At 33.8% G+C, this 27,835-nt stretch overlaps 2 protein-coding genes across 2 annotated transcripts in view; one reads left to right on the top strand and one right to left on the bottom strand.

Annotated features, from left to right (window-relative positions):
* Positions 1-1,062: 1,062 nt before the first annotated feature.
* Positions 1,063-27,835, bottom strand: part of LOC130897013 (uncharacterized) — a 59,234-nt gene continuing 32,461 nt past the window's right edge. Inside the window, exons 8-11 of the mRNA XM_057805486.1 lie at positions 19,657-19,895; positions 14,716-15,448; positions 10,691-10,845; positions 1,063-1,529 (exon numbers count right to left, since the gene is read on the bottom strand). Coding sequence (XP_057661469.1) covers positions 1,152-1,529; positions 10,691-10,845; positions 14,716-15,448; positions 19,657-19,895 — 1,505 coding nt within the window. The 3' untranslated portion in view covers positions 1,063-1,151. The remainder of the gene's footprint in view (positions 1,530-10,690; positions 10,846-14,715; positions 15,449-19,656; positions 19,896-27,835) is intronic.
* Positions 25,004-27,378, top strand: LOC130897014 (metaxin-2-like). Its single transcript, XM_057805487.1, has 2 exons — positions 25,004-25,700; positions 26,988-27,378. The coding sequence occupies exons 1-2, from the start codon at positions 25,087-25,089 to the stop codon at positions 27,325-27,327; spliced, it is 954 nt and encodes a 317-aa protein (XP_057661470.1). The 5' UTR covers positions 25,004-25,086; the 3' UTR covers positions 27,328-27,378.

Below are 27,835 nucleotides of genomic sequence, written 5' to 3' on the forward strand. Positions count from 1 at the left end.
AACCAAAACTCTGCAGAAAAATATAAAGACGTGTTTAAGAAAATCGTGACTGATAAAGATTTAACACCTGAACAGATTTACAATGCTGATGAAACAGGACTATTATGGCGATGTTTACCAACATTTACACTAGCTGGGGGAGGAGAGAAAGCAGAGAAAAAGGGTTTAACAAAAAAACAAAGACAGATTAACCGTTTTTCTATGTTTTGTGATAGGTAAATCTGCAAAACCCAGGGCTTTTAAGAATGTTACTCACTTGCCTGTCCAATACGAGGCTCAATCAAATGCGTGGATGACTACCGCCCTCTTTAAAGACTGGGTTTTTCACCACTTTCTGCTTGAGGTCAAGGAATCCTTCAAAAGCCTTGGTCTATCAGAAGATACTGAAGCCTTCCTGCTTTTGGACAATTGCAAAGCCCAGCCGCCAATAGATAAGTTAGTTTCTGGAAATATTGTTGCTATTCTACTCCCACCTAACGTAACATCTTCGATTCAACCCATGGACCAAGGGGTTATTCAAAATTTTATATGCTTTTATAGAAGGTCTTTTATTCAGGTCCTGTTAAATGCCGACTGTGACGTGACTGATTTTCAAAAAAAGTTTACAATAAAAGATGCCGTCTATGCTATTGCACTGTCGTGCTGGAGAAAACTTTGGCCAGCTGCAAACCTGCATCTGAGCTAACTCTACAGACTGGTGAGGAAGAAAACCATCAAGACGCTTTGACCAAAGTTTTGAATGTCGTTAGAAGTGCTGATAATCCATTGAAAAACATGCCTGAAGATGAGATAGAGGAGTGGCTTCTAATCGACGAGAATGAGCCTGTTGAACAAAAACTAACCGATTAGGACATTATCAACATTATCAAAATCTTGAAGAAAGTGACTCAGATGCCGAAACGGAAGAAAAGGAAAAAATCAGCTGGGCAGAAGCTGCGGAATCACTTAATAAGTTTATCTCTTTTGCTGAGTATAGTACTAGCTACAGTGCTTACCGCCGGATAGACCGGAATTATCGGACTTCTACTGTAGCTATAAAATAGGGATATGAAAAAAAACGCATTTTTACATCAAAACTCAATTTGTTAAAAAATAGTAATATAAATGTTAAATTCCTGATTATCAAAATGTATCATACTTTTAAGTAACATTTAATATTTGAAAGAGTCACTCTTATTTAATAAAGATTTTATTTTAAAACTATCATTTAAATAAAAAACGCCGCTGTCTTCGCGTATTCTTGCCGCTCTACAACTTGCCAGCAAATCACTTGTCTTTTTAACAGATTCCACATTCTTCTTAAAATGTTCTTCGTTCTTAACTCTTATTCCAGCACTTTCTTCTTTTTGCGTATATTTTTGAAATGACTCGTTTGATATTGTTTTTGATTTTTGATGAACTTGTGGCAACGTTCCAGACCATCTCTTACCAACGGATCGTCTAGCTTTAGACGTTTGTATATTTTGAATCAATTCTAGAAGTTCTAGTCTCTCTTCATTTGGTAAATTCGATGCCACTTCTTGGAATAACTACAAATAACAATACATTCATATTTAACAAAAATTCCAGATATTTATTGCAATACATGAAAATTAATTATATGTTTTAGTTTATATTCAGTCTCTGAAGACGATATCATGGTTATCAAAACGCGCGTCAGATAGTGTAATTGTGAGTGTTGATAGAGAGGTCATGTAAACAGTATGTTCATTACATACACATACTTTTAAAGAAGTAGATAAATCAAGAGGAAGGATTAAATTGTGAAAAGGGCTACTGATATCACAGATCGAGGAGGTTCTTTTCGACATTTGAAATGAAATGTTTCTGATATATACCAATGCCTGAAGATGCAAGGAAATATTAATACCAGTATAATAAGAGATTTCTATTGATAATATCAGTTCTCTCCTTAGATTTAAGAGGGAGGAGATTGGAGATTCCTAAAGTCGCATTAGTAGCCTAACCAATTCTCCTGACTATTGTAACCAAAATAATAATGGATTGTTGAAAGCTATTTCAAATAACTCTAAATAGCTAAATAAGATGTCATCAATCTTTATATCGAAATTGAAAATGTGAAGCTGAGCCTAAATTGAAGTTGGACATTAACGATAATGGAAGAAAATATATGCAGTTAGTTAGAAAAACGACAATTATAACATTATATAACATTATAGCCATGAAAACACTTATGGTAAAGAAAGAGACATAGTTAACTTCAACAGAGAAGAGAATACTGATAACGAAATCAATATAGGTGCAACATAAAAGGTAAGACATAATAAAAATCAACAAAGATGATGTATACAGACTCGTTGGAAAATTTTAAGGATATAAGTAATTTGTTATAGGGTGAAGGTTTGTTGTAGTTGGCACAGATATGGGAGTTGCTCCTCTGCAGGGCTGGGGTTGTGCTGGCTGTCTTAGCTGGAAAGAAGGAAAAGCGAATGACATTTGCCAGAAAAGAACGGAAAGATAACTCTAGTAAGCAAAAACGGTTCTTCTCGGTTTGGAGATTTGTTTGTAAGTTTTTTTGTGAATTTTTTCTCATTTTTTTTTGTTTTTTTAAATTTACGTTTTAAATGAGGGTGGATGGACGGGTACAGCTGCGACTGCATAACTCTTTATCGTCGACCATTTGGATGGTGAACCGGTTTATTAGGTTACAGAGAAGCCGCAGAAAACCTGCAACACCGACGATCGATGAAATGATGATATAGGGGCGTTATCTTATGAATATTAGAGAGTTGTCAAGGAAATACTTCATAGTAGAAAAATTATAGAAGTGCAAAAATTGGAACAGACAAACCACTAATAATAATACTTTTAAAAAGATAACAAATAAAAAAATGGTAGTTTACGTAACAAGCCTGCGAGTCCAGTAAAAGAGCACTTTCGGGACGTATTAAGTACAATATTTTTTTAAAACGGGCATTGTTGTACCATAAACTTCATATTAATTAGTTCACATTTTTATAACAAAAACTCTTTATTAACTAATTTTAACAATCGTTAATTTTTGGTTTACAAATATAAACATTATTTTTGAATAGTTATATTAAACGTACAATTATCTGTAAGCACGGTATTTCAAAATTATTCGTTGACGTGAGATTTTTTGAATTGCTTACATTATAATGAGTTTCTGAGACAATTTCTGTGTTTGAGTTACCTGCTTTTTGAATTTTGTTAGCTATATCAATCTTATTCTGAACTGAATCCTCAATGTAGCCTTCGGCAACTTGAGATGAACTCCAACCACCATGTCGTTTTAAGTTTATGATGTCAGCACCTTCGTTAGCTAGCAAAGTCACCGAACTACGCCTAAAGCAATGCCCTGTGTATTCCTTTGGATTTGGCAATCTCAAAAATGTAGCTATTTTGAAGGGGGCATTACCTACAGTATGTATGCCTACAGGTATTATCAACCTGAAGGCATACGTTTTCCTTTATTGTAATTAATAAAGAGACGTCGATGAGAAACGTTGGTTGGGCTTAGCGCTATATACTTCCTATACAAATTTAGCTCTTTTTCCCCATTAATAATAAGTGATTTTGATTTGTTTGTTTTGGTCTCTGAAATTTTAACCAAAAGCATAGTTTGTTCGTCTTCTATGTCGTCAATTAATATATTAGTGATTTTTTCTCGCCGACATGCACCAGTTTAACCCATAATCAACAACACTTTGGTCATTGGATATTGTTCGCCTGAAGCTTCTACTTCCTCTATATTGAGTACTCTAGACTTCTTTGCTTTATACCCTACGGATTTTTTCGTCATAAACTCCACATCGAAGAAGATTTCAGCGCTTCTGATTTTTCTAACAAATACGCCAATAACACATCCTCACAAATGCTTATTACCTTCTTTTCCAGGCACAACTTTTCAAAAGTTTGGTATGTTTGTTCATATTGTGCCCGGGACTTCGACGGTAATAAATCAAACGTTGCTTGGATGGCCGCCTTAACAATTTTATCAGGTATAATTTCATCTTCGATCAATTTACAACCAAATGCATTATTTTTAATATCCATTTTATAATAAATGTCACGTTTTCAACTAAACATCAAAATATGTCAAGTTATTTTATAGTTTTAAATAATACAAAACTCGGTTACAAAACCAATTGACCACTATCTTAGACTAACTATTTTATTATTTTTTTCTTTAAAGATAGAACGAAAAGTAAATGAAAATGAGTCCGGTAAAAGCTTTTACCGGACTATCACAATAATTTTCTGGTTCGGTCCAGCAAAATGAGATTTTCTGATCTAAAAATAAACCGGAAAGTATTAATTTCTAGCCCGTTTAAAAAAAAATAATTCATAACCTAGAAAGTCAGTGAAAGAATTTGTTTGGGAAAGAAATAGATGGATATGGTGATAAATAATTGGAAATAATGTTGAGATGAGGACTTTCAATCGTCGAAAACTCCACAAATCATGGCAGAAACTCGAAAAAATGCTTACAATACTGAATGAATAACGGAATAATGATTTACACGGAATCGAGCATTCAACTGTTACGACCGTGAAAAATAAAATTTCTCAAAATATATGAATATTTTATAAATATCGGAAAAACTTAATCACCCTATTAAAATATTGATTTTGTTAGAACAACTAGAACTTCTCGAGGAATCCGAAAGTTGCCACTTAAGTTTTGAGATAAACAAATAAAATATAAATATAATTGGGGTACCTCCAAACCATGTGATTTCACCGCATTATCCGCTTCTTCAAGTGTAGAAAAATGTTGTCCTCGCAATTTATTTATATGTGAGACCTCGTATTATCATGGTGAGTATTGATTCGTCTTCTGCGGTTGGTTTCCCTGATTTTTTTGAATTCTAATAGCAAACAAATGATGGCGTAAAATTCAAAATTGAATGTTCTACGTTGCTCTAACAGAACGGTGGCGACATGTCCAGTTATTTCAGAAAAGCAGGCGACTTTTCGTTTCGAAGTGCTTCGTGCGCGAACACCTTTTGCTGGACTTGGGTCGTCTTTCAGACCCATAGTTCTATGATTCATCGCCTCATTGACACCTTTTGAAGCACCGCGATTACATTTTTTCTGCATTCTTCGCTCAAATCGACACGAGCTGTATTTTGGGCGATTGTCAAATTATGCGAAAAAATCTTTTTGATAATATTCATGCAATGTGCGAATTGAACTGATGGCCAAGTACGCCTCAATCTCATGGTATGTCACAAAATGATCTTGCAATATCAGTTTACTCACAACATTGATGTTTTCTGGCCCACAGCCGATTTTGGATGTTGACTTGAGATGGTGCTTCATCACCAAAAGTCGAAGCGAGTTGATCGGCAAACTGCTGTTGATTTAATCCACGTCGAAAGTCATATAAAATCATCGCTCCGGAATTTCTCATCATTTAAACTTTAAGATGACAATGATTCCCATCTCAAAACTTAAGTAGCAACCCTCGTTTAATAGACAAAAAACAGCAGCCGGTAGAATTAAGTTCCACTCTACGAATTGATATTCAATAATGTTGGCCTCACTTTTTGTAAAATTGTAATGAAAAATCAATCCAATCAGTATTGTGTCTGAGAAAAAAATTTAAGGGAAGAAGTTTCCGTATTTCCGAAGAGAATTTGAAATGATTTCATTAGTTACATTACATACACGTGCCATAAACTGCATCGTAAATCGTGAAGAAATATCTATATTTCAATCTCTAAGTTCAAACCAGGCTCTGCCAATTTATGGGCGAATATTTTTCCCCAAACCAGATGTATTGCTAGCAGAAGTAACATTGTGCACAAGTTATGAACGTATATCCCATATTTATTCATAATAACCTTAATGACTGAGGCACGCTGTTGCCGTACCGATTGATAAAAAAACTATAAGGTATCTTAAGAAATAAGATGAACGATTTGATTAATAATAGTCTCTTGAAAATTACTACTCTTATCTAGGAAACGACTAATCTTAACATTGATACACGATTTAAAGCATTTCTGGAAGGCTTCTTGCGGAATATCTTTCATCTTCTCTGTCGCTGTCTTCTCTTTTTTAGTTTCAAAAAGAGCCATTGTATAGTCCTAAATCAAACGACCAAAAACTTCAGATTCAAAAGCGACTTGTCGCACTGTGTGTGATAATGATAAAGATGAATCTGTTGACACTTTCTCAGGTCTATTTATGAGCATATTGTTACCGTTTTCCATTGTAGAATTCAGAGTTTGATATTGTGCCTTCAATCGCACTATACTTTCATAATCGTAAGAAACCAATACCAATGGCCTAGGGCGTGGTGAATCACTGGTTCTTCATCAAGGGCTCTCAATTCTTGTCTCATGGTTATAATTTATGACAATGATATCCGCATCAGCAAGCTCAAGATCTTTCAATCCTATGCACATTCAAGAACGATCTACTCCACTAGGTCTTTAGTGAGTCAATGGCCTGTTAGGACAAAGAAGTTTGTCAACTACTGTATATTTTCATTTGTTTTGGAGATCGTAATTAACTGACTTAATTCAACGTTTAAATAACTCACACACTTGTATAATATCTTCAAATTTATTATATCATTACCATGGATAGCTTTTGACATTTTATGAGCTCCTTTAGCACTTTTTTCAACTTTAAACGAAACTTGATATCAATACGTTGTGCAACATGTAACGTAACGGATTCCAACTTGGCACTGCGTATCTTATGACATTAGGGTATGAGAATACTGGTCGAAATAGGTGCATCGTTAGGAATCGCTTTTCATCATACCTTGTGTTTCGACTGGGTATATCTAGACAGCAAGAAACTTTAGTACCTGATGAAAATATAACTAAGAAATTTCCAGCAACGCAGCGGCGTCGCAAATGAGGCAGATCAAGTATTTCATGATAAAATCATTGCCAAAATTGGTGAAGTATTAACTGAATGAAAATATAATATAATGAGAGACCGGAAAGTGGTTTCTCTATCAAATAAAGTTCAAATGAATTAATTTCTAATTAGTTTCATATTTTTAATCAATATTGTAATCCTCAATACCAACCATCTGGTGTATAAATTTTCAACGCTATACCGATAAATCATCAATTGATTTGTGACTAAAATAAATCGAGAAAGTTATTTGGACATCATTCAAATTTTCAGATTTTTGGCCATTTAAGAAAATGTTGGAGAGATCGATATAAATGGAAATACAAAGATACGTTATCGGGTGAGTATGGTATGTGAGTCTCTATTCCCCAGCACGAATTATTATTTCCAAGATTCATTTTGCACAATGTGTACTTGCATTATCGTGTTGCAGACTAACGCCTATTCTATTGACTATTGTCGTGTATTTTTCTATTAAAGATTGATTCATGTAAACCCAGCTTAGCATAACTTCGAGGTGATTCATTTGAAGAGAGCCTTTTTTGTTTTATATTACAATAAAGGACATATTTTTTCGTTTTAAGTGATCAAGTTATCAAAAAACGACTTATTATAGTGTCGTTGATTCAATACGTTGCATAAGTGAATAATCGCTTTGTACTCCTCGGACAGATTATCAGACACCCAAGCACTTGCTCTGCTTTTTTTCAAATCTGCTACAAATTATCCTGTATGGCTAAGGTTGGTTAAGAATGGTAGAGAAATCTTCAAGTGATATGAATTTTTGCTTCCATTTCTGCCCTCAATATATCGTTATCTATTAATGTTTGTTTACCTAATCGATAGGGATCAGAGAGATCAAAATTACTCATTCTTCTTCAACATATTGTAGGTCTTAGAAGTATAGATTTCAACTTGTCATCCTTGAAATGTTAATGTCCATGAAACCATCCATCTTTTTGGAGGTTTTCCTAAAAGTCGTCGTGTCCCTGGTTTACTGTCTCGTGCGATCTTTGCTAATCTCTCCTGGTCATCCTGTGACTATGTCTTCCACCTCAAATTCGTGTCTCTTATCTGTGTTTCTCTTTCTGTCTCTTAGTGTGTATCCGCATATGTTTCTGAGTATTTTCATTTCTGTTGTTCGAATGATGTTTTTAGTTCTTTTGTTGTCCGCTCTTGTTTCTATAGCATATGTCAATATGGATCTAACGCAGGTTTTGTATATTTTAACTTTTGCCCTTTTGTTCATACTGGTATTATTCCAGATGATGTCCCGGAGTGCGCCTGACATTCGGTTGGCTTGATTTGCTTGTCCTTTTACTCCATTTATTCTGTTCTGGTCTGCGCTGTGATTGGTTGCTGGGTGGATAGAGTAGCCTGGGGACTGCTACTGCCGGTCCCAAGCCCGAGTAAAGGAGGAGGGTTGTTAGGTGAGGCTAGCAACCAGCGGGATTTGAAAAGAATTTATCTGCTCACAGATCCAACGATCAGCTTCGGAATAGGACGGTCCAAGCATTGACGAACTCGACTAGAAATTGGATCAAAATTACCGGATCTGAAATTGAAGAACCATCTTTGGCATTCAGGAACGTCTAACGGATAAGCAACGCAATTTGTGTTGATCGCAACTATTGCGTTGAAACATCTACGAAACATGAACAGCATACAATGCTTGATATGCTCTCCTGGTTTTTGGATGTCCAAATTTCAAAAAAGAGTCTTAGATTTAATAGAACTAAAATATTTTCAAACATTGCCGACTTCCGATTCTATCAGAAGTCGACTGTAACTTTGTTATTTTAAATGGAACACCCCATATATTAATACATTTTTGAAATCTACGTGAAATTTTAGTATATTTTTGTCTGAAAACTTTTTTCAAAAAATGCTTTTTGAGTTATTAATTTGTTTATAAAAAATTTTAACCTTTGCAGACCCTTATAAATTATTTTTTTACGAGGATACTCTTGAAGATAGGAAAATGGTTTCACTTCGGTTGCTTTGAGCAAGGACAGGCGTATTTGAATATATATTGAAAAATTTTTCATTTTATACAGGGTGTGTATGAAAAGTTTAATTTCATAAATATCAAAAAATAAAGCAAATATATACTTTGTTATGGCTCGTTCTCATTTTAATAAACAAGATATGTAAATAGCAGCAAAAAAAGAACATGTTCTTGTTACAATTTGGTCACATTCACATATACAAATATACAAAGCCTACTAAAAGTATATATAAAAAACCTCAAATTTCTCGGAAACGACTAAAAGTTGGAATAGGATTAGTAAATACAATTTGATTTGTTTTCATTCACAAACCTTGACAAGATAAAGAAAAATACCTTTTTATTTCTTAGTGCTTGTATCAACGGGTCAAAATAAAATTAAGACCACACCTGCATCTCTAAAAATTTACAGAAATAATTTAATATCTGGATAAAGGTAAGGTTTAGATATAAGAAAGTATACATGAATTTGCCTTATTTTTTTACCCCTAAATGCATTAATATAGAAAAAACGAGGTTGTACTATTTAAAAAAATTAAGAAATTTGATATTTATAAAGTTTATAAAACTTTGAACACTTTTTATATACATCCTGTATAAAATGAAAAATTTTTCCACATAGATTCAAATACGTCTGACCTTGCTAAAAGCAACCGAATAGAAACCATTTTCATATCTTTAAGGGTATCTTCGTAAAAAAATTATTTATAAGGTCAAATTTTTTACAAAAAAAATTAGTAACTCAAAAAGTATTTTGCGATATACAGATAGTTTTAATTCGTTGTGGGACACCCTGTATATAACGGACTTGTTTGAGGGTTATATTTAAATAAGAACTCGGAGACTTGATGATGGTATATACGAAGTATACGATGTGGAACAGAGATAAATTTATCAATGAATACATTTATAGATATATAGATGCGTATACAAGGTGTCACATGTGACAGTAGTGGACTATTGGATTTTCCAGAAAGGCATAATTCATTTACAATGTTCTATAGTTAGCTTCAGCATTTTCGGAAATATTGATTATTTCCAGATTGATTACTACAATTAACATTAAAAAAAAATATTTATAGTAAAATAATAAAACCTAATAATGTGAGAAAAAACAAACAAAACATCAATGTTGATGAAGCAGATGTTCAAAATTCTCCCAGTGAACGTTATTGACATATCCCAACAAAAAAGTCTAATGGCGTCAGATCAGGATATCCTGTTGACCATTCTATCGATCCTTTCTATTTTGGTTCAGGTACTGCCTAACATTGATTTGGTAATGGAGCAATTCTAAATATTTATTTCTATTCAAATTGCTAGCGACCTACGATACAATTTCCAACAATTCCTGCCCAAACATTAACTGTCTCAGGAAATTGCGTATGTTCTTCTGTCATCGGTAAAGATTGACATTAGATAAATAGTCACAAATAAAAAACAAAACTTCTTCAAATTGGATCACTTTGTTATCTAACATTTCCATTAATCGTTAACAAAAATACGTTCTCCTATCGAAATCGTCTTCCATGAGATATCATTTCGTAGAGAGGCATTTAATTTTCCTCAAATATGTGTGACTAACGTTAAATATTGCATTTCGACCAAGATTATGTAATTGCATTCATTCATACAAATTCAATTGCATTTGAAAATACTCCAGATATAACTTGGAAGAATATTGTGACTGTTTACTCAAAGAAGTGATACGATAAGAATTCTTCATCATTTTATTACTCTCTGATTAATAAATATAATGAAACAATCTGAACCTAATTATCATGTTCCCAAATAATTTTGAATTCATAAAATACATACGCTCAATTTTTGCATTGAAGTTAAGGCTTTGAATATATCTCCACTGCCTCTATGCTCTCCTCTTCTGTGCTTTTTATTTAAAATTAAACTATATGAACTTGTGGTTTTCAAATTTTCGTGTTGTGGTAATGCATCTTCCTCTTCCGGTCTAGATTCTACAATTAATGAAAATATTATCAGTTAATTGAACTAAATCTAAAATAAAAATATCAATCTGACTGCTGATCCACAAGTAGGATCAATAGATTGAGTGAAAATTCAAAATCTCTGTCGCTTGATGCTTAAACATCTGCGCGTTCTATTTTCCCGTTACGCAAACTACATCTATAAATCAGTATTATTAGATTATTCATTAGGTGAATAATTGTAGTCAGAGTACAAAGTCGATATTCTGATGTTAATTAATTTTTAAACGAATTATTCATTCATGTTCTAGATAGTAATCTACATGAATGAGTTGATGTTACGAGGGTGGTTCAACTATAAACCGGAATTTTGCTATAAAAATTTTAATTATAAGTTACAGAGCTGAAATTTTTCACAGTTTTTCTAGATAGTCTCCATCACACTACATACTTTTGCCACCTGTCCGGAGGCTATCGGATACCTTTTTCATAAAAAATTTTCGACTTGTCGCGTATTCATCCGCGTTTTCATCGTGTTTTTAGTGGGTTCACCTTCACCTTAGCTTCAACTGGCGCGTCTTCGTCTTTCTTCTTCCACTCCATAGATGCGCGAATACACCACCGGAATATGGTGGTGTATTCAAGTCTCGTCTGTGATGATTATTCGGTGCAATAAATTTTCTCCTTTCTCTTCACACTACTGAAGGAGACGCTTGCAGCATGTTAATTGTTGAATAAAATTCAGAAGTCTTAGCAACTATTTGCGCTAACCGAGCAGTTCATGAATTATTGGCTGTATCATGGCTATAAGTGTACTAAAGAGATTACGCGGTCACGACTGTTCTCTTCATAGTGTTTTCCAATAAGTACTTTTTATCAAAATAAAATGAAAACCATTTGAGATATTTCAAAAACTTTATTATCGGGTTGAAGTACATTCAAAACATTTATGAATGGAGCTCGACTTCGCTTATATAGCCACCACGGGCACGTTTGCAGCAGTTGATTCGTTGGTCCCAATTTTCCATGACTCGGCCACACATTTCGGTCGAAACGGCTGCTATTTCGCGTTCAATGTTGGCTTTGAGCTCTTCCGACGGCATAGACCAATGACTTAACGTAACCTCAAAGAAAAAAATCTAGAGGCGTTGAATCTCACGAACGAGGCGGCCAATCGACTGATCCATTCCTTGAGATAACACGATAATCAAACTTGTTCTTCAATAAATCGATTGTAACGTGTGCTGTGTGGCTTGTGGAGCCGTCCTATTAAAACCACATGCTGTAGAAGTCCATATATTCCAATTTGGGCCAAAAATAATCGATAATCATGGGGCGATAACCATCACCATTCACAGTAACGTGGCAACCACTATTGGTAGGTGGTTAACTATATGTATAATATTATTACAATATTTTCTTAGCTTATACAGTGTTTCTACTTAAGCTGGAACCATAGGGAAAACTTTTTTATTAGTGGTTTTATAAAAAAATTATTCTTGATAAAAAGTTCTGCATGGTCCAAAAGTAAAAATGCAACCATCAGATATTAATTTTACTAATTATTCCGTATTAATTATACTAGCGGGATAAAATTTAACGCAATCTAGGATGTCCTGACATGAAGTATGTGACAGTGAATGTCAGAGAGGCCGCAAATATTCTTAATAATAGACATCCGCATGGAAGAATTACGCATTCAACAGGTACAAAATATCTAAATAAATTTAAGGCTAGTGGAAATATAGAAAATAAATTTAACAATAAAAGCCGAAAACGGGTTGCAAACCACTGAATTTGAAGTGATGCTTTCTGTCGTAGAAGGACCAAAAATGTTATTAAGAAAAAGGACCTCTGGAATCCAGACTATTTCAGTAAGTAAAGATACAGTGGCAAATATTTTGAAAGGTGACAAATATCATGCAAAAAAACCGAAATTTGTACATACGTTACCACTAAGACATTACAATATTCGTTTTGAATTCTACGCTCTGATCCAAGGAAAGATGGATGAAGACCCGTTGTTTACAAGAACTATAACATTTTCCGATGGTGCAACATTTTCTTCAAACAGAACCGTCTCATCACAAAATTGTCGCTGGTAATCTAACAGTAATGCTAACTTTGTAATAAAAACTCGGAACCAATGTACCTTTAAAACAAACTTTGGTGGGGTGTGGACAAAAATAAATTAGTTGGAGTTTTTTTTGACATTCCTAAATGCCGCATAATACAATTATTAGAAAATCAAGTAAGTGATTTTTAGCACGACCATCCGTTACAAGAACATATGACAATTTGGTTCCAACAACTTGGTGCTTCCATCTATAGTACATTAAACGTTAGAATATTCCTTGAAAATATGTTTTATGGGAAGGTGATTCATAGGTAATCATATATTTTTTGGTCTCCTAGGTCTGCTGATTTAAGTCCCCTTGACTTTTTTATGGGGTTACTTAAAACAGCAGGTTTATCAGCGTGGACTATTTGATGATGTAGACCATTTGGGAAGGATTATTTCTGAAGAATGCCAAAAAATTACTCCGAATACAAGAGTTTCACAAAAGAACAATTAAATTTTTACAAAGAAAAGGTGGATTTGTCGAAGCTATAGGACATTAAATTAAAATTTAATTATGTTTGTCTCTGTTTAATAAATATTCTTTTTATGGATTTTTCAAATTCTACAATAAATAATTGTAATGCATTTGTATGTAAATTGCTAGGTTGTTGGAAAACAGTACTAAATAGAAAGGTTATCATATTTTTAACAGGTAAGAGAGATAAATTTTATCCAGCCAGAATAATTAATACGAAATGATAGCAAATAATCACAAAACCCGAATTTTCATAATTAATTGCTGTAATTGCATATTTGAATATAGCTTTTAATTCCAAACAACTTTAAATTGTAAAAAATAAAGATACACCTGCACAAAATTCAAATTTTTTGACAAACCTCGTATACTGCTTTAAACAATTGATATCTGATGGTTGCATTCTAACTTTCGGACCATGCAGAACTTTTTATCAGAAATAACTTTTTTTTCATAAAACCATTAATAAAACAGTTTTCCATATGGTTCCAACTTAAGTAGACACACTGTATAACAACGAAGTGAATGGAATCTTCGCATTACTGCCGCCGCTCCTTATAAATGATACCGAATGTAATAAAAGAAGTTGTAGCGATAAAAGAAAAAAAAACTGTATAAATAAGTGGGATTCCATTTAAAACTGCTCCTGATATATTTATAAATATCGCATTTTCGCTGCCTTATTCCAAATACAGACGCTGACGCTTTTTCTTCATCTCTGCCCACTTATAATAGAAAATTAGCAGAAATATCATTTCTTTGTTAATGTAGTCTCCATTGAGATAAGTACATTTTTACCAACGATATTCTCTTGAAAGGAAGGATTGTGAACCTCTTCAAACCATCAATTGATGCCTTCATTATCCGAATAAAATCGTTTTCGAGCTTCAGAAGCATCCGGTTATCATTAAGTGCCAAATTTCACGAAAATAGCTGTTGCTGATTCTGGATCGGCAGCTAGTTGCGTCATTCTGATGCAAACTAACTCCATTACTCAACTTCCCCTGATTTTTTTGTTTTATCGCCATATGATTTTACAGCTTTCCCTAATGGAGGTCAACTCTTTTAAACGCAAGTAGTTAACCACCTTGATTTGCTCGAATTATGCATATTTCTACTGAAATGCGACTTTCATGAATGCAGGCTCCTACCATAGGCATATTTCATAAGTTTCAGACTGCAAATACATAAATAATAGGTTACAAAGTGGCACTATGATGAATAATTGTTTTAATTAATAAATGGATCAAGGACGGGGCAAATGATTTAGCTTTCCTATAAGAAAACAACTTTTTATACTTACTTTCGATCAATATTGAGCTGAAATAACTCCTGTTTGGTAAAGTTTTCTGTTTCTTAATTTCCGCTTTTTCGCCAGGAGATCCCAAAGTTTTACTTCCGCTCTCAACATTTTTCTTTTGATATGAAGGCAACGACAGAATATGTCTATAAACTTTTCCTCTATCAGATATAAATATAACTCTAAGTGTATTCTTTTCCACCATATTCAACATACTTTTCGCCCATGTCCAATTTTTGTTCACAGAATCTATCAATCCTTGTGCTGGGGTTATTTTACCACTATTAACCAACTCCCCAAATGATCCCAATGCCGTTATCTCGTCCTCACTCATTCTTTCTTTGATAGACTCCAAATTCCAAGAGATGGCGTGAGATGTGGAGAATATATTACTCAAATACGGTCTTAAAATTGGTCCAAGGTATCTTTTACTCTGGTCCATTCCTCTATATAACCATTTCAAGATGGTTTTTACCAACGATAAATCGTCCTCAAAAGTTACTAAAGATACTAATTCCTTATCTTTTCGCATGATATCTACTAGTTTTGATGTGTGGCTGTTATAATTACTTTTTATTTTTAATCTGTTTTTTAAAATTGCTGGATTGGTTTGTGCTGTTAAGTATTGATCTCGTGCCTGATCCATTATTGTCACCAAGATAAATATTATGTCCTCTAGAGGATGATCCTGACGGTAATCTTTAGAGCTCAAAAGTTCTTCTATAGCGTGGTCTACCTACAATAAAAGACATCCATTAACTATTTTGTCAACTGCTTCTTGTTATATTTTCTTGATCTATATAAAAAAGTAAAAGGTATATAACGATACTTATGCTGTAGTATATTTAATTAGGAATCTGGAAATATGGATTTTTCTATGCGTGCGTGACATGCAAGCACGGTAAAATCTATTTCTCGACATATGATGAACTATATTTTCTATTAGACCAAGAGCCAATGACCAATTTTAGGTGGTCATTTCAAAAGTCATGATACTTTTCACAGTCAAACTTTAATACCTACAGATGCTGAAAAGCCACTCCTGGCAGCCGTATGTGGCCAGAAATTATTGCTAACCCAGAATTCACAAAAACTATTTTCAATCACCAGGATATTGGCTATATATCAAATAAGTCGAGGACAGAACAAGTAAACACATTTTAATGCGAAGCTTCAGATGAACAATATCTACTTCCAAAAGTGATTCTAGTGTTTGGGGTTTACGGCCTAAAAATATGGACAGCAGAAGGTTATTTGTTGCATACCAAAATCATAGGTGTTGCGGCCAACATGTTGGATGCCATACCATCAGTGCTGTTTCGAAACTTGTTGCAAAATATCTTAAACTAACAAATCTCGGAGAATATACCAGACATGGGCTAAGACGTTCATTAGTGGAAGACACGGAGGATGGCGTTCTTCCAGCTTACATGGAAGAGTCCATACAAAGAAAAATAGGAGAAAATATTTTTCAACACTTTTGACTTGCATAATATAAACTCTGCGACATTCCTTCGGTAAAATTAAAACATCTGCGAACCGTCTGCTTTAACATCTTTAGTTCTAAAAAATTAAATACCCAATACTAAACTTAGCATAGCAACGATTTCTAAATATACTTATTATGTTATTGTTGTTTTCAGAAAAGTGTTATTGATGAATAATTTTTTTCTTCTTCTTCTTCATCGTACTTTAGGACTTGGTCCTGTATTTGCATCAATGATTGCCTAGCTGCAGCTGGGATGATGAAAACCAGATTTCCTGCCATCTTGTAGGTGATCGTCCTGCTGGTTGGGAAGTATTTGGTTTTTCTTGCTTTGCAATCTTTGCCATTCTGTCCACGAAGTCTATCCATTACCTTCGCCGATTTCTCGCCCATCTCATCACATCCTGGAGGTCACATATTGAGCTTTCACTTCATTCTTAAGATCTCTATTACTTGTTATGTTCGCTCCTAGATATTTGCATGACATCACTTGTTCTACACTCTGATCGTATATTGAGAGTTTACATCTTCTCGGTTCTCTGGATACTGTAAAAGATTTGGTTTGGATATTTGCATGTTGAAAGCTTTCAATATTTGTTCAAACCTATACAGTAGCCTTTGTAAGTTATCTTTATCTTCTGAGAAAATCATAATTTTTTTTCTTATAAATAATTTCAATTGTATTTCTTTGTTTAGATCACGGAAAAAAAATGGAAGGTCAGAAAAAATTTTCCATGCTCTGTTCTGAACATGCCAATTTAACGTCTTTGTAAAAACAGATAAAGACAAGGTGTTTTCAGATAAGTATAATAAAAAATAATTTATTTTTATATATACCCTTTCCATATCTTTGCAACGCTCCATGAGAACCTTCCATTGTTCCGAACAGTGCTGGGAGTCTTCTTCTGCTAGCTTCTTTTCTTTCACCGCTAAAATGGATTGAAACCTCTTTCATTGCAATATAAATTTCACCAGAAATCGCACAGCAAGATCCGGCAGATAAATCTGATGGTCTAATACTGGGTTGCTGAGCTTGGTTAGAAACCTGTTGACTGCCAATATGAAATGAGTTAGCGCATTGTGGAGAGTCCATGAAATGCTCTCTTCAGTTCGGGTTGTACGTATTATTTATCAATTCTCAAGGTTTTCATCCTCGGTCATCCATTTTTTGTAGTGGAAGTCCGACCATGGCGAAAGACATTTATAACGTCGTTGTGGCCATTTTGAAAACGTTTATCCGTTCAAAAACAACTACACGCGATAAGTAGTATACTATTTTATAAATTAGCTTATGCTTAATTCGGGTTTTCTCCAAATTTCATAATAAGGCGGTACTCTTCTATTGCTCTTAAGGTTTTCCTGCGAAACGCAACAAGTTTATCGATTTGTTCACATTAGTAAGAGGCACTGCATTCGTAAACAGAAGGAAGAACTGTCGATTATTGGCGTTGCGTTTCTTAGTAGCACTGTCAGTCTCTTTATTTAATAACCATCCTTAGTCTATACTATCTTTAACAATCATTCGTTATTAGTAAATATGTAATAATCTCTGAAATGAATAGCTCATAAATTAAATAGAAATAGAATAAGTGAAATAGAATGATAATATGGTTGATATTCTTAAAGGTAAGCTCAGAGCCATAAGTAATTTGACAAATTTATATATATGTTGAGATAAACAAATATTTTTGATTGGATACGGCTTTATTGTTTTCCAAAATATTCTCCATTAAGATCAATACACTTTTGCATTCGTTTGAACCAATTATCGAGCATTTTTTCAATTCTGATTAAAATACCTCCAAAAAATGTGATTTGAACGCATCAACTGCTTCTTAATGTGTAGAAAAACGTTGACCTCGTAAATTAATTTTGATCTGCGGAAGTAAGAAGAAATTATTGGGAGCCAAACAAGGACTGTACGGCGAATGACCGATCAATTCTATGTTTTGACTGTTCAAAAACGTTTTTGATTGAACTGATGTGTGAGAGCTTGCATTATCGTTGTGAAGAACGATTGGTTTCTGTGATTTTTTTCTGGCAAATAAAAGCTGGTGTACTATCTAGATCTTATCACGATCTTATCAACGTCTTTTAAAATTGAATTTCTTTGCACCAATCGACAGGAGCTGTTTTTTGAGCGATTGTCAAATTATGCGGTATCCAACGCGAACAAATATTTTTGACATCCGAATTTTCATGCAATATTGAATGTATGTGAGTGGAACTAATGCCCAAATATGACTCAATTTCACGATGTGTCACATAACGATCTTATAATATCAGTTCACGCACAATATCGATGTTTTCCGGCACAACAGCCGATTTTGGATGACCTTCACGAAATTCATCCTGTAGCGAAGTGCGACCCCGATTAAATTCGGAACACCGGCGAAACACGGTGGGTCAAGATAGTGCTACATCACCAAAAGTCAAATCGAGTTGATCGGCACACTGCTGTTGGCTTAATTCACGTTGAAAGTCATAGAAATTATCGCACGAAAATGTTTACGATTTAATTCCTTTTATTGACTAAGATGAATGTTTTATATTTATTACACATAATCTAAATTTAAGTAGCAACCCTTGTACAAGTTTTAACTCGTCCAAAACCACCATATTCGTTCAAAATTATCACTGAAAATATAACTTTAAGGTTGTAACATACCACTCAGTAAGTCGGGGGTCTAGACAATGTAAACCCAATTTTTGCCAAAAATTTAAATGAAATGATCACCTTTAACAGTGATAAATGTAATCAATCCAGGGTTTCATTTGTTTTTAAATGAACTTCAACTTTGGTATCATTTCCTTGTTGGTGCAAAAATCAGGTAATCACTATGGGCCAAATCTGGAGAATACGCTGGGTGGTGTAGTAATTGGAAGAGCGATTTGTGACACAGTGTATTATTAGGTAGGAAAGATTTGATCAGATTTTTATCTCTATCTGTGCACTCAATATCTGATTCTACTACTAACTGATGTTATGTTTTTGAGCACTTTGGGGGCTGCCATTCAGCTTATAATTTCTTTGGCTCAATAATGAATCCATGTGTCATCCATTGTCACGTAGTGTTAAGAAAAATCCTGCTTAGTTCATTTTATGTGAACAGAGTGAAAGAAATTTCTCATAGACGAAGTAGCACCTAATGGTATCTTCAAATCCACTGATTAATCACAAATTTGGTCACCCACAGCCATTTTAGAGAATTTTTTTTTATATTTATTGTGGATCTCGGGTGACCATGGTTTCAGCATCGTTGGTGAATTTTTGATCACGATTAAAGGCAGCTACCACCTTATAACCATGGTTGCCAATGAAACGCAGTAAAAAATAACTCAACCTCCAATATCTCGATCTAAACTGAAGCAAATGTTGTGAAATGTTGACAAAAATCTTTTAAGGCTTGGCTCTAACTAAAAAAGAAGTGGTAGTAAATCCAATATATTTAACTGACCTGCATAGTATTTTGTTTGATGCTTAATATTTTATTCAGTACCATTCCAATATACTCTAGCTGCCTCAATGTATATTGAGTGTCTACAATTTCTCGTTGATTCTTTGAACCAGCAAAACAGAACCTCCTCCCTCTTGTTCCAGGCGGGGGAAGTAGACTTTCAACTAAATCTTTCCATTTATAAAGTAGAATCATCTCGCTTTCCAAAGCCTGCATTGTTCTGTGAAACTCTTCGTTTCCTGCAATGAAAACTACGTTTATCCATGTATTAGGGACTGAGTTTTGCTAAATAGATAGTGCGTCATAAAACAACGTTTTGGAAACAAAATTACCAAATAATTTTGTACTCAATCTCAAGACATAAGGTTGTTATGACAAAGATTCAATGTATTGTTTGATTTAAATTATAATCCGCCCTTATTTTGATTTCTGGTACAAACAATGGTGATTCTAGCGTGAACTTATTACATTTGTAACAACAATTATAAGTTTATATTCCCAAATCTGAAGATGAATGCTGAAAAACTTGTCCAAGCTTGGAGAGAACAGATGATCAAAAAGTGTGAACAAAGAGATCTGAGAAGATGAAGAATTTAGGCTGGCTACAAGCATGAACTTTGAAATGAATTTATACATTATATAATAATTATGTCAATTGTGCAGCAGTACTGGCAAAGCGTAGATCAAGATTTTAAGGATCATTACCAAAGTTTCCTAGTTACAAATAAGAGCATGTATGGGGAAGTTCAAATTTCAATGGTTGAAAAAATAATCAGCCAAAGACTACAATATCATCATCATAATCTTACTCCAACTATGAATTTAGATGACAAAGTCAACCGGCCAATCAACTTAAAATAAGACAAAGTAACCTTGATAGATAGAGAAATCTCACTAAAATCATATCTTCAAGTTTAATAGAACCTTTCGGGGTTTCCAATGTGGATAATTATCTGATCAGTTCATAATAATCCAAAGTTGCTGCTTTGGGCAAGCTTTAGCTTTTCATGATTTTTAGCTGTTTTTCTAATTTAATTATAGTATTTCCATTCGTGAGGTAAATTAATAAACACTGTCTCTTACATTCTTGAATTATTTAAATACTAAACACCACACTTAACTCACTTATAATAAGTCACTTATCACTATCACATAACTAACTTAAATAATTTATTTGAATTCTTCGATTGCTTTGCTATTTATTATAAACTGAACTGAGCTGAACTGCGCTACAGAAACTTATTTATATACCACGACAGAGTTCTGCAAATCTCTAGAACATAAATAAACAAAACAAATAACAATAATTTTAAAACAGAAGAGACCTAAAATCAAGAACATTTAGATGTATCAATATAAAAAGGTCTAAGAAATGAGAAATAAGAAATAAATAAATAAATAGACCATACAAGAAATTATCTAAAAGAAACAATGTGAATAAACCGCTTGCTATAATAAGTTATATATGGAACAACAGAAAAGATTGTTAGTTCTGTGTGATTGAACTACAAGGCTCAACACTAGTAAAGAAAAAGGAAATATTCTTATATTGAAACCAGATGATACGGAAAACTATGACCCCACAGATCGGGATTTCATTCTTCACAACTCACTTATACTTAATTTAATCGACTTAAAGACATATATGTATCGAAAGCACGAGCAGAACTTCTTGGCTTGCGTCTCAAGCAATGGAATCTCTTAACAAAAGGCATAAAGGTCACCGTTTTTCGAAGCCGCCACAGAGATCTTGTCCAGTTTTTCAATATTGATGGCGTTTTGGTTTATTGTAATAACATCGATGCCTTATTTGAAGCTTTTGGTATTATTTACGACTCACAAACTTGGATATTATTCATAGAATCATCAAAAGTAGTATTATTACACAGCGGTAATATATACCCTTCTATTCATGTGGATCATACAGATCATACAAATCTAAGGCTTCTAGTTGAGAAGATGAAGTATGAAAAATAAACTCGGAAGATCTGCGAAGATTTAAAAATTATTGCAACACTTCTGGGTACGCAACAAGGTTAAACTAAATAATATTGTTTATTCAAACTTTGGAATAGAGGCGATAAAGGAAATAATTACGTCATAAAAATTTGCCCATCCAGGAATATTAGGAATAATGAAAAATTTTGTTAAATCTCTTAAACGCTAAAGTGAAAACCTTTTAAAATTTCATGATATGATAACTGGAAAAGTGAAAATAGGGATTTTCATATACGAAAGTTGATAAACGACAATACTTTCAACAGTAAATTGAATGAAGAAGAGAGCAAGGCTTGGAAATCCGTGATTCACGTTTTAACAAATGTTCTTGGAAATATGAAAGCTGAAATAAAACATCGGTATAAGATATGATTGAAGCCTATTCGTTATTAGCTGGAAAATGTCTTTCAAAATACATATTCTGTACTTACATCTAAATTTTTGACTTCAATGCGTGAGAGCGTTAGTGATGAGCAAGGCCAGCGTTTCCACTCAGATATAGCAGGCACAAAAGGCGTTATCAAGAAAAATGGACCTCTGTTATGCTAGCAGACTAATGTTGGAGGTCAAAAAGAGAAGCTGTAGATCTCGATTAGAAAAGAAAAATCAGTTCAATTTCACGCTTTTGAAATTAAAAAAATCAATTATTAGAAGTTATGATTGGGTGTGAATCTTTCTATTCATATTCACAAAAAAATCTGAGAAAACTGAGTCATAAAATTATTACCACTGTGTACATTTTTAATGTTCATTTGAAATCCGTTAAATCGCTTTCATGGGTTTGCGTAAAATAATTTTTTGTTGACCAGTTTAATTAGAATACTTGTCTGGAATTTGAAGGATAAGGAATCACTGCTAACATCACTAGTATTGACCATAAAGAATGACCACTCTGCTATATATCAAAAATCAACGACTACCAAATTCATATTTTTGGGAAAGTTTTTGAGCGTCATACCAAATTGTGCTAGAGGCGCAAGCGTATTACGTTTTGGTGTAAGCAGGAACGTATTTCACTTTGGAACGAAACTATTCTGTTTAAATTAATGTGTAAACATAAACAAGCATAATAGATATTTATCCTTGTTATAAGAAAAACTTTTCTATCTAAGCCCAAAAATTTCGAAATATGAGAGAAGTATTGGAAAAATTCGGACAATGAAAAGTGTTGATGTATGTCAAAAAACACTTCGATACCTGCAATTTTTCTCTCGTTGCTGGATAATCTGAAGCTGCAAAATTCGTCATCGCGCTTAGATTTTTTCTGTCAAATATATTTTTTAACTGTAAATTATTAAATTAGTGTCAAAGTAAATTTAATAATAATTCTTTTAGGTTATATCTACTACATTATTGTAAACAAAGCAAGTCGTTGAAATTTTCGATAATGAACATCGTGTAGTCGCAAAAATCCCAAAGTATGATCCGAACTTCTAGCTCTCTGCAAAATTAGAAAAAATGTACGACAGAATTTTTTTCTAAGGCTGTTGAAACGTAATTTTCATTCAATTGGCTTTGACAATCACTTTTGACCTGTTATCATCAGTAGGTGTCTTTAGATTAGGTAGCTGGCATTACTGAGCCAAGAAGGACGATTATAGATGGATTTCCAACCCGGAAAACGATAGGTAAGTGTATAGTGCTGTCAACATTTTTAAAACTTTTGCTCTCTTGAGCTTGCTGGCCAAACGGGCACATTTCTATCTCTGGTCTTCTCCATGCATACAACCTCTAATATCACAAGAGTACGTCGTATGGGTATTTACGACAAGTGCTGTCACTATTTCCCATGAAAAGCGCTATTTCATTCCTCTTTTCTATCATTTTCCCAATACTGGTGGATCTGTCAATTTTCTCAATAAACTACACAGCTGAAGAGCCTTATTAGTAACTCCAAAAAATATATAGTGGGTCTTATTATCAAGGGGTTCACTACAAGGTTCACTACAACGTCGCTTCACAGCATTAAGTTTTTCTTTGTTTTCCAAGTCCCTCGAAAAACAAAAATAGCGAAGAAAATATTACAAAATATACTCCCTATCCCCACTTTAAACTTATATATCTTCCAAAACAAAACGAAGAAAAAATAATAGACACACCCAAAATCTGCATTCATGATAACAGACAAAAAGACAGTCAATGTGTTGAGTGTACCTCCATGGTCATGGAGTCGCACTGATTCCTCACATGTCAGACGATCCGAGAGCGCTTCGTTTTTAAAAAGATTCACTTTCACTAAGGTGTCTTCCGCACAGAACAACTTATATACAATACAAACGAAACATAACGAACATGTCACCCCCATGTCCGTGGAGCCTCGTGTCAAGACTTGGTCAACGACAGAAATTACGCATGTAGCACGAAGGATAGCAAAGCATACACGAAGTAACAGGTGACTGACGATTTTAAAATGTATGTGTAAGCTGAGTGAGATAAAATAGCTGATGTCTCTCTCTCACACTCACCCCCCCTAACGCTGCTTATGCCACCCTTACAACGACAGTCTCAGCATAGCTCCAAGGCATTTATATTCTCTACATCATGAAAGTTTTTTGTTGTTTTTCTCCAAAAATATTGACATCACTAGTCATAATTACCCATGCGACGTACTCTCATGATGTTAGAGTTTGCATACGACTCTAACTGTAGAGAAACAAAGAGGAAAATGGGCCTGTTTGGTTAGCAAACTTAAAAGAGTACAAATTTCAAAAATTTCAACAGCACTATACACGTACCTGTCGCTTTTCGGGTCAGGAACGCCCCGCAGTCGTTCATCTTGTTTCTGTAATGCCAACTACCTGATCCAAAGACCTACTAACGATAACCGGTCAAAAGTGATGAACAGAGGATATTGCATAACATGAAATTTTGAACGAACCCTATAGTTTTTGTGACCAATAAGAAAAATGGGAATAATTAAATATGAGAGATCGAGGAAATCAATTCATTACACGTAATTGTGAAAACTGACACACCTAAGAAGGGTAGAAAAGAGGAATGATCACTGGGGCATCGCCGTCAAAGCTAGTATCAATAGTGTACACTGCGTGAAAGCTCATAAAGATCCTTATCAAACTTAAAAGAGCAAAATTTTTGAAAATATTGGCAGCACCATACACCCAACTAGCGCTTTCCAGATCGGAAATGCACCTGCAATCGTCCATCTTGACTCAGTAGTACCAACTACCTGATCTAAAGACATTTACTGACAATAACCGGTCAAAAGTTATTGTCAAAGGAAATTTTTAACAAACCCTATAATTTTTGTGACCAATAAGAAAAATGAAAATAATCGAATATGAGAGATCGAGGAAATCAATTCGTTATACGTCAAATGCACATCAAATCTGTCATTGTCAAATGTAAGAATCTTATCTAAAAGTCAAAGCGAAAAACATAACGCTTAAGTTATGGAACACAAACAAAATTGATATGAAAAATCTTTTTCAAAACACAGTGATGGGGGATAGTAAAATTTGTGATAAGGATAGCAAGTTAAAAACGAAAACTAATAAAAGTTTCAAAATGAATACAGCAGACGGAAAAACAATGAACGGCGATGAAATCAAACGTGGAATATCGGTAGACTTTTCTGTACTAAAAGATACTTCAGTTACAACGTTACCCGTTGTCGGTTCTCCTTCTGAGAATGCCTGTGGAACTAATTTGCAATGGCAAGAAAAAATTACCATCATCACTCCGCTTTTGAGTCGTCAAATGATCCTTCCGGAGCTTTCGAATTGTCTAGCCGTTCAAGCTTTTTTGAAGATGTGTAATTTGGGATTCGAAATAGAACGAAGATCTAACGCTGCAGCAATGTCCCCAACGAACACTGTCCCTTTTATTAAAATAGACAAATATGTTATTGGTGGATTAGAGGGAATTGTTCAATTTGTTAATACGAAGAATATAACTCTAACAGATAAACTCGATAACAATCAGAAAGTGAATCTAAAAGCATTTTTTACTTTAGCCATGAATAAATTCAACTTGGTTGAACTCTATATGTGTTGGAGGCATCAAGAAACATATAAAAATGTTACCAGGTATATTTATAATTACTTATTTCTAAATATTTTCGTTTAAAAAAGCATAATTGTCAAGTTGTCATATATTATTATGTTACAGCCAATGGTTTCTGTTGAATATCACAATTAGTTATTTCCTTTTCAAACTCGTATGAAAATTCAGAATTTGTTTAATTTTAATTCAAAGCTTACTCATCATTTTCCTCCAAGCCCACGTTTTCACCGCCAGCAATTTCTTCCCTCCATATTCTCGTATACTTTGCCTAGGACATAGTCCACCTCTTTTAACCATTTTATCCTAGGTCTGCCGTATCTTTGTCTACCATCATATACTATAGATTTTGTTCCTTCTCTACCAACATTCCCCAACCGAGGTACTTAACTTTTCTACGATCTTTTCTACTTCCATACGCCAACTTAAGCTTTTTCCTGTTGACCTTGCTTTCCAGATCTCATCATTTTTGTTAAGCTTATTAAATCCATCCGCTTTCCCTCTGTAAACATTTCGCTAAATATTGTCTCCATTATAGATCTTTCTTATGTTACTAGTACTATATCTTCAGCGATTATTTGTCCAATACATGATCATAAATTTCCTTTTTTACTTATTATATATTCTAATACTGAATTGAATATGCGATAGCGATAGTGAATCGCCTTGTTTTACTTCTTTGTTAATCACAAACTCATCAGATTCTCCTTAGGTAATTAGTATTCTCATAGTCATCTCAATTAATCTTTGCAGCTTTTAGTATACACCTTGTTCTTCTAGTACTGGGAATCGATGGGTTCTTTTGTTTAAGTCAAAGGTGTGTTGGAAATCTATGTCCATTTGGTGCTCGTGTACTTCTTCCATTATTTGTCCTGATATTTCTCGAGTGTTAGTAGCTGGTCTTTTCTGAATGACTGTTGATAGAAACTTTTAATAGTGTTATACACCTTATAGTTACTGCATTGGTATTGATCACCTTCTTGTGCATAGTGATAATTTGTACAATTTCCCATTCTTTTGACATCTTTTCTGCAAACCATATTTTCTCAATTAGTTGGTATATTTTTCCATGTGAGGTTCTTTCATACTTTATTAGCTCTTTGCTTATTTCATCATTCTTTTTCATTTATCAAGTTATTGATGATTTCCTTAACTTCTTCCAAACACTTGACAAATTGTGACTAATTGCATCAGCCTTAAATAAATTCTAAATAAAAAGTTTGGGGAGTTGAATAATTTTATGTAGCAATAAATGAGCGTGAATTATCAAATTTTATTATCATCACCATTATCATTTTCTTCCCGAATTTTAGTCAAAAGAATGGATCAGTTTATCCATGGCCATTAAACTGGATCCAGAATATCACCAAACGGCACCAAGTGAGCAAACAACTCAAAAACCTCGATTGGAAAGAAAAAACTTTAAATGAAGTCATATTCGAATTTGAAGTTTTCTGTGAAGCTCTATCTCAAAGATTGAATGGAAAGTCTCAATTTTTCGATGAAGGTGATACTGAATTAGACGCTTGTGTCTTCGGACATTTGTTTTCAATATTACATACCCCTTTACCTGGAAATTATTTATCGGACACAATAAAAACTCATCCGGACTTGATGAAATTAGTAAACAGAATAAAAAAATTGTATTTCTAGCACTATGATAGTGTCATTCATTGTTAAAGATTAAATCATTTGATGAAATAATATTGGTTTTTGTCAAAATCTCTTATTATGAACCTATGAAAATCTATTCTCAATCTGGTTTGCCCATACTTTGAGTAACAAGTACTGAGGTATGACCTAATAAAATGAATTCATTGTCGTAACAAGATTCATTTGTATCAAAATCGCAAACAGAGAAGATAAATATTAACCTGTTAGAATTTATCATGCTAATACAGAAAACTATCTGGCTATGACTCTCAAGATCAGACTGTTGGAGAAACCACATCAAAAATAAACACGCGGAGCTGGTATGAAATATATGGAGATACCTGTCCATAATTACTATAACCACCTTAGAACTTATGTCAGCTGCAACGAAAAATAGAGTAGTGACATCATTGATCGATCCTGATATCGTTGAAGCTGTGACATCCAACGAGATCTTCAAATAAAAACTAAACAAATTACCGCAACGGCTGCATCATCATGTGAACAT

Source organism: Diorhabda carinulata, chromosome 8 (assembly GCF_026250575.1).
Source record: "Diorhabda carinulata isolate Delta chromosome 8, icDioCari1.1, whole genome shotgun sequence".
Lineage (NCBI taxonomy): Eukaryota > Metazoa > Arthropoda > Insecta > Coleoptera > Chrysomelidae > Diorhabda > Diorhabda carinulata.